Raw genomic sequence first — 8,337 nt, 5'->3', positions numbered from 1 at the left:
TTTCTCATAGAGCTTAAATGCATAATTGTTATATGCCTACATGTAAGATGCACTAAATCAAGAAACGAAACAAGAGCCAGGTTTAAGATTTTAGGCATATTTCCTTTTATTAAGAACGCATCCCCAGATAACCGGTGCATCCACCCTACTGAAAAAGGCAAACACAAAGGTTTGGAAATGCACATTAATGACAAATCCTTCCTCTAGACATACAAAAAGACCAAAAAGCAAAATAATAAAAATAAAAATGAAATAGCAGGTGAATTTCTTAAGGAAGCTCCAGCCTGCAGAGACCCCAAAACTAAAAACCTGACAGCTTCTCGATAGAAAGCCCATCAACAGAGAACCTCCAAGGGTAAATTCTGGCCACTGGGCAAACTCCACTCAATGGAGGGCACCTCAAGAGCTGAAAGAAACATCCCAGAATATATTTTACTTCCTGATAGAAACAAGAAAGTTCTTCATCCAGTGACAAAATAAAACACAGCTAGATAAAGGGGGGGGGGGGGGGATCCTTCCATTTCAGACTGCTGAGGCACTCTTGGGTTGAGTGGAGCTTCAGTGGCACTGTAAACTAGTTCAATACACATTCACGTCATCAATTATATTCTTTTAAACAGAGAACACAGGAGCAACATGAAAAACTACCCGTTCATTGTAACAAAAAGTGATGTAACAGCTTTAAATGGCAGATGCGTCTCCTGACCACAGGAACCTGCCGGGGATGTTTATGTAAGCTCCTCCACCATATATCGAAATGAAACCCGAGGGCTGTACTACAGAACGAGATTAGTGAGTTAGCAAGGTATGTTGAGCCTAAAGCCAGACATTTCCGTGTTACGAAGGCGGCTCTCTTTTAAGCCGGCGAGAGCGCCATGGGAAGTTATGTTGCAGACCTAACCTGGTCCGGACCAGGTTCAGCTTGAAATTTGCTTTAAGGAATAGCAACATTGTCGTGACAAGTCACTCTACGAGAAACAGATCATCACCCGGGGGAACACCTTATATATGGAAACTTATTGAGCCATAACGTTACGTTATTGATGAGACGTTTTGTTGTAGGCACAAGGTCGTTGCTGCTCTCACTGGACTACTGATGTCTTTGTAGTGTTTTCTGGCCATTTGCACAAATTGGCCTGAAGAAAAGCCTTCAATAATAATAAAAAAAAATAAAAAACACAAGGTAGCATCCATAGCAGTTCACTATATTATTAATTTAAATTTGGCCAAAACCTAAAGTGATTTCCACCTATCCTTCATTATGGTGTTGGGCCTAAATGCAACACTTGAGAATAAATGTTTAAATCTGCTGCATCAAGATTAAAGTTGAAGAACTCTAGAATACGCAGCTCTCGTTAAAAATAAAAAAGTAGGCACGGAGAGAGAAAATAAATATATGAACTCATGAATTTACAGTTTGTAATAATCTGACAGCATTCCTCTCTTGCCGTATTTGGAGAAACAGTGTTGCTTTTTGCTGTAATCTCTTTTCATATTTATAGACGGAAGTATGCGATGGGTCCATTTTGTGCAGTAAAGTCATAAAATTGCTTTCATGGGAACGCACACAGGAGTGTCAGGAAGACAGCCTGGGTCAACAAAGCAAGCCGATGACTCCTTTCCCGTTATCTCGGATCAGGGTTTTCGGAGAGCCAGCTAAGGCAAAGAGCCCTGGCTCCTCGTAGTACAGCCCTCTGGAGAGGTGAGATGGTCAGGAGACACTCTGGACCTAAAGGTTATGAAAGGGGGTTCACAAAGTTCACAGTGGATAAACACCTATTTATCCAAGTACAATAAATATGCTGGCCTAAATTGGTAGGTTGCGATTGCTTTGGTGCCCAGACACTAAGGGACACTGCTCAAGGGGGAAAGGGACTTAAGTGAGGGGGGGTCAGCGTTAGTACTAACAGACATGACAGTTTTTCTTCTTCTTCTTCACAGTTAGTTAGCAGAACATCTTTGCGAATGGTTGAGTTTGGGGTCGGAGGATTCCCTCTCCTCTTATTTGGTGTAACAGCGCACAGTAGATGGGAGGACGTCATTCGTTACAAGGGGACGTGGCTGAAGAGGTACGACACAGACTCGCCGTTGTGAGTTCTACGGATGGCCTCTGCAAGGATCATGGAGATGTCAATAACCTGGAGGGAGAGAGAGAGGATGGCTTGTTGTGAACATAAGACAATGAATGACTTAAGTAACTTGTCAAATAGAAACACCAACATACAACAATTCTAGCTTCTCAAATTGAGGACTTGTGTTTTATAAAACTTTAAATAGAGCTACTTGTCAGGTAATCATGCATTTCACTACTCACTTTGGGCTGTGAAAGAGAAATAGTTAAAATGATAAATGCTATAACCCGACCTGTATTTTGGGACAATGCTTCATCTTCTCCTCCTGAGGGATCGTATTGGTGACCACCACAGCTTCAAAGCAGGCATTGTTGATGCGTGAGATAGCCGGGCCAGAGAAGATGCCATGGGTCAGGATGGCATACACCTTGGTGGCACCAGCAGAGATGAGTCTATAGAGAGAGAAACAGTACAACGCTCCACATTATGTCCTGAACAGAGGTCTCTTAATTGAATTCAGTAATGTTTGCTTGACATCAGGACCATGGAAGCCACAGTAGCCCTCTTGTCCGGGGCTTGTTAATGCTGTAAAGTTCTAAATGCATTTACCACAGGAGGTAAATAAAAGGGCTTACTTGTCAGCAGCATGACAGACTGTGCCACACGTGTCAGCCATGTCATCCACCAGAATAGCGACCCGATCGGTCACGTCACCAACGAGAACCATGCGGTCCACCTCGTTGGCCTTTTTCCTCTCCTTGTGAATGAGGGCAAAGTCCACATTCAACCTGTCTGCTATGGAGGTGACCCTGCAGAAGCAGAGAATAACATCCACGAGTTAGAGCTAGTGTGCACGCCAAAGTGTATGTAAACACACACGCGTCAAATTAGAACCGTGTCAGAGATAAGTAGAGCCAACAAAAGTTTAATCTAAAGTAAACTCCAGAGGAGATGCTCAAGGGTAGAACACCTACAGTGTGGCAAGTGTTACTGGCATACCTCTTGGCTCCTCCTGCATCTGGCGAAACAATGGTACAGTTTTTCCATTCAGGGATGTTCTCTTTGATCCATTTCAGCACAGCTGGCTCTGCATACAAGTTATCCACCGGGATATCAAAGAACCCCTGGAAAGAGATATATGGACCGAGGTTACAGGAGCTGAACATGTGCAACCTGCTGGAAGGACCAACACAAGGCTCATCTCTCCCATTATCCTCTGGTGACATCAATATAAACCAGGCTACTGAAGTCAAGTTTCTAACGTAGGTACACAGATCACCCAAAGGACAGATTAATGGCAGGATACCGAATAGGGTGCACTTCTGTTTAGGTCTGCTTTTGTGCTACTCACCTGTATCTGTGAGGCGTGCAAGTCCATGGTAATAATATGGTCGGCGCCTGATACCGACAGCATGTTGGCCACCAACTTGGCAGAGATAGGAGCACGGCTCTGCAATAAAAATAGATCTCTTCAGTCACATGGCATACGTGAACGGGCAGGCATCGGCCGTTTCTAAAAATAACACTCAACTGAGAGTTTAGCCATTCAGTAAAACGATGCCCGTTAAACATTACAATCTTTTATAGACGCTAGACCGCAAAGCTAAACACAGAGGCAGTCTGTTCAGTCAAATAAGTTAAAAATAAATGTTTGGCCCAACTGCATTATGGCTTTTAATATGGGAAAAAACACTGCAATAGTGAAAATCCTGGATGATTTTTAGTCTTGCATGACAATTAATAAACATTGTGATTTGGTAGTTAAATAAACATTCCATTCACGCAATGTCATTAAAATGTTGGAATGAGAGTAGGCAAACAGGCAAACGGCAACAAGCCAAGATCAAAAGAAATGGGAAGTGCAGTCGATTCAGCAAAGCACAAAGAACAAGAACAAGGGAAAAATCAAATCAAATATGCCATGTCAAGTGGTTACTGATGGGCAAGGCTGCAGGCTTCTTTCTTGTCACGATGCTGGATGGCAAATGGCATGACAGAAGTAATTATACAGATATCCCTCACCCCCACCTTGTCCTTCTTGTCTTGCCGGGCATACGGAAAGCAGGGGATGACAGCCGAGACCCTGGAGGCAGAGGCAATCTTGCAGGCGTTGATCATGATCAGCAGCTCCATCAAATTGTCATTGATCTCCCCGCAGCCACTCTGCACGATGTAGACGTCCTCCCCACGAACGCTCTCCCCTATCTCCACGCTGCCACAGGAGAGAGGCGACAAGACAAACAGCACTTAGAGCCACGGAGTGACCACACCGTGGCAGGAAATGATGAGGCAGAGCAAACAATGGCGTGTGATCTGAAACATGGGGTACGTTGGGGGAGAAGAGCATCATGCCGAGCCTCAATATGATATGGCATTATAATTGCAGTTTCCTAAAAAGCGACTGAGGCTTTGTTAGCATTCCGAGCAACAAAGCCAACCTCAGTGGCCATGCGTGGACTACAAGTTCCTAACAACACTGCGCGGCAATTTCACCATGACACCACGTTTCTAATTAAATCACGCTACATATGGCTAGGCTACAGCATCTGCGTAGCAGGTACGCGTTACCTCGAAATACAAGCGTCTATAACAGTAGCAACAACTGCATATAACTCACCATGTTTCTTGGTTGCTAAATTTCTTCGTAACGACCTTCCCTAGCTCGAGACCCAGGCGGTCTGCGATTTTCTGAGACAGGTCCGGATGTGAGCTACCGCTGAATATTTTGATATTCGGCATTTTGTTGCGTCGTTCAGTCCGAGCGGGCAGCTGTCGAGTCAGAGGGTCCAAGACAAACAAGCGGGAATTGGTAAACAGTGAATGAGGAACTCTTCTCGAGCGATAGACTGTACCCTACCTATCCACCATTATGTCCCACACATCACGCGTGTGGCTCTTCCTCGCGGAGGGGCGCGCACGCTTTCGTTTTACGTTCTGCCGCGATGACGTCATTCCGGGCAGAGGGAGCCAAGAACAGGGCCACGTGACCGTGCGAGCGCGGTTCATCAGTCTTCACCTTTGTAAGCTTACCTAAACGTGCTAATTTATTCGCGCAAAGTGAGTTAACGCCAATACACTGTTGTGCAGATAAACCGAGTTGTAACGGCCCCTTGTCCTGGAGTTCTACTTGTTATTGCCACAAATTAGTAGTATATTTTCAAAATTGTGACATAACAATCACGGATATTGGCGTTCAGTTAACGTGAGTGTTTGTAAACCTGTGTCTAAATCTCAATAAACCTTTCTCACAGCAGACATTTTGACATGTTTATATTTAATCGCATTAACTATGGCAGCATCCCACTTAGGTCCTGGTATCATGCATGTTGGCTTACTGGAAATGCTTCCTATGAAACTTAATGGAACTGAGCTATAGTTAATGTTATTACATTACATTACAGTCATTTAGCAGACGCTTTTATCCAAAGCGACTTACAATAAGTGTATTCAACAGTGTTATCAGCTTCACCTGTGCATTTTCCTCCAAACGGTGAAAAATGTCTATAGATTGTGAATCTGTTGGAAATATGGACTTCTATATTCACCCCCTTTACTGATACGTGCAGGGCACTGCAGTGACTATGTAGGCCAAAGCACATGTGTTGGATATAGTTCTATTTAACCTGTCTAGATTCAGAGGTAGCGTAGGTTGTGTTGTCATTAAAGCTAAATCTAACTGTCATTTTGGCAGTGATCTCTGGCACTCCCTTCAGGACCTCAGCGACAACATGGCGAACTTTGGGACTTCAACAAAAGTGCTTCACCAAAATGCAGAAGTGGTAAGTAGGCCTGCACGCATTTTCACAGCATTTTGACCTTTCAAAGTGGGAAAATCACAGGCGGTACTAATAACATCAATGGCTGTGATCAATTCAAATGTCCCAGTCGGCCTAATAAGCCAAGGAAGTGTGACAGTGAGCCAGCCAAGACACCAAGACCTCCTACTGTGACATTTCACACTGACTACATTTAATAAAGCCTATTATTATTAGCAGTGGCATATTACCGTGTTTAGTTTTGACTGGTGTGTAAAGTGTGAGATCTCTAACATCCGCAGACAGCTGTATATTTAGTGGATTATCTTTCTTGTTTCCAGTTTACTAAGTAATAAAACATTTTATTGCAATTTTATGGCAAAGAAGCGCAAGAGAGTCTGGTGGTTGGCTCAGCCTCAATCTGCTTTTCAAATGCTTAGGAATAACATGAATAATATCTAAAATGTCAACGACACAAAACCATTTTACTGTCAATGGTTGGTGTTGTGTCAAGGTTTGCACTGTTCAGTCAACATCAGTTTTTGCCAGAGGCAAATAAATGATACAGCCAAAGCAGCAAGAACCTGCTGGCAGCAGCAATAGAGACGTTTTCGCTCTATTTATCTTTCACTGGACGTCATTTGCTCGAAGTCATTCTAATGGACACCTTTTCACAACTGAAAGTTTACTCCATGCAATGCCATTTCCAAATTCTCTGAAAGAGTTTATATTATATACTTTATTGCTCGTAAAACATGAGTTAACTTTGTACACAGACAGAAGACCACAGTGACGACAAGATCATTGACAGTAAATAAAGACAGGAATGAATAGGTGCACATAAAGAAACAATGGATTAAGCCATGGCAGGCTCATTGTGTGAATAAAACATAGACAAATCCACATAGTTTAACAAAGCAACTGAACAATGACAACCACAGAAAATGTTTATCAGAATGTGAAAATGTTCAAGAGCTGATGAGAGAACATTGTCTGATATTTTTGTTTATAAAAATAAACATGTCCCATGCTTTATACTCGATATATACTCATTAAAATATATGCTATTAGTCTCTATGTTACATTACTACTATAAATAATTACCTTACAGACATGTTTTATCTTTTCCTTTTTACAAAAGAGTGAATAGTTGGGATAAATCTTAATGTTACAGGTAATGTTTTAAAAGTGTCTTATTCTCTCAAATATGTTATCTTACTATTTACATTTGTGTAGAATAATACATTTCCATACTGAATATCATTTGCAAAACATTAACATATTTATTTTTTGCCCGCTTTTTCCACTTTAGAAATGGAAAATGATCTATACAAACAGTATCATCACCTTCAATGGTCAAAGTATTTGCCCCTGAAAGTCTAATACGTAAAGGAAAACATGCAGTACTGTGAAAAGAGAAAACACTGCATATGCCTATGGAAAATGCCACATCAACAGAAAAAGGACCAACCGTTAAAAGAGAGTGCTTGTAAACAATACCAATGGGTTCTGAAACCAAGAAAAAAGTACAACAAAGCTGATATCCTGATTTCTGTCATACATTGGAGGTCAAACTCTCGGTGTAAAATGAAAAGTGTTACAGTATGGGGAGCTACTGTATTTTGCTAAATTGATGAATAATCACAGTCACAGTCACATTTAAAAACAATCATCAAAGCTGAAAACAAAAAAGTTGTAAGTGGCTCAGATTTACAGCAGTAAAAAAAAAAAACATAATTTGGCTATAAAATATTTGTTGCATTTAAATGACACCCCCTCCCCCCCCCCCCCCCTTGATTTATAGTTTTTGTTAAATATTGGACATTTGCAAGTTTGCACAGTGTGCTACTTAGCATCCTAAATTAGTTTCTTGCCACCAAACAGTTAAGTACCTTTACCCAGGCTGGATATTAACATCATAAATACATTGTGTGCAAGAAACACCAATATTGTGTTTCTTATCTTTAGTATTGTGACAGGCCAGTTGTCACGATTGATTTGGTTTCACAGTGCTCTCTTTTAACAGTATGTCCAGTATACATGGTAGACCAGTACATATAAAGTCTCTCTGACTAATCAAGGAATAACAAGAGGATGAGACACAAAGAAGATTTCAGACAGGAAACAGATGTGTTAGTTTTATTAAAATACATAGAAAACTACTTTGTGTGTTTCTTATATGTTTGCTAGATTGCACAATGTATAACAGCACATAGAAAGCAAATTAGTTTATACTCTATACTCTATCTGAAAACCTGAATTAAAAACAAAGGATCCTTGAAAATGGGTAAGCTGTAGCTTTGAGGTGATGCATTATGTAAAACTGGTAATGTGGACTCAAGTGAGGTTTTCAGCAGCAGTGGGAATAAAAAACACTTAATCAAACATTAAAAGATACATTTCAACTTCAGAGCTAATTTCAGAGGTTGTGCAAAATTCTAGTGATACGTTTACCCACTTGCAAGTGGATGGCTATATTTAAAACTATAATTCAGGACAAGTGAGTTGCA

The 8,337-nt window shown here is 41.3% G+C and overlaps 1 protein-coding gene across 2 annotated transcripts; it reads right to left on the bottom strand.

Annotated features, from left to right (window-relative positions):
* Nucleotides 1–81: 81 nt before the first annotated feature.
* On the bottom strand, nt 82–4,991 carry prps1b (phosphoribosyl pyrophosphate synthetase 1B). 2 transcript variants are annotated; one of them, XM_076103186.1, is made up of 7 exons: nt 4,690–4,991; nt 4,095–4,284; nt 3,424–3,522; nt 3,072–3,196; nt 2,708–2,881; nt 2,365–2,524; nt 82–2,138 (listed from the first exon to the last, which is right to left on the bottom strand). In XM_076103186.1, exons 1-7 carry the CDS (start codon nt 4,809–4,811, stop codon nt 2,046–2,048), a joined length of 963 nt encoding a protein of 320 aa, XP_075959301.1. In that variant the 5' UTR covers nt 4,812–4,991; the 3' UTR covers nt 82–2,045. The 2 variants fall into 2 exon arrangements, with proteins under 2 accessions (XP_075959301.1, XP_075959302.1); XM_076103187.1 differs by having other exon boundaries at nt 4,101–4,284.
* Nucleotides 4,992–8,337: the final 3,346 nt, after the last annotated feature.

Source organism: Anarhichas minor, unplaced genomic scaffold (assembly GCF_050575085.1).
Source record: "Anarhichas minor isolate MPS153535 unplaced genomic scaffold, ASM5057508v1 ptg000028l, whole genome shotgun sequence".
Taxonomy (NCBI): Eukaryota; Metazoa; Chordata; class Actinopteri; order Perciformes; family Anarhichadidae; genus Anarhichas; species Anarhichas minor.
The sequence above is the reverse complement of the archived record's forward strand: the minus strand, read 5'-3'. Positions and strand labels throughout refer to the sequence as shown.

Coding starts and splice junctions, on each gene's coding strand:
- prps1b (XM_076103186.1), bottom strand. CDS start 4,811: ATGCCGAATATCAAAATATTCAGCGGTAGCTCACATCCGGACCTGTCT. Junction 3,523..4,094: donor ACAAGAAGGACAAGGTGGGG/GTGAGGGATATC, acceptor TTTTTATTGCAG/AGCCGTGCTCCTATCTCTGC. Junction 2,525..2,707: donor GTCTGTCATGCTGCTGACAA/GTAAGCCCTTTT, acceptor CTCTCTCTATAG/ACTCATCTCTGCTGGTGCCA.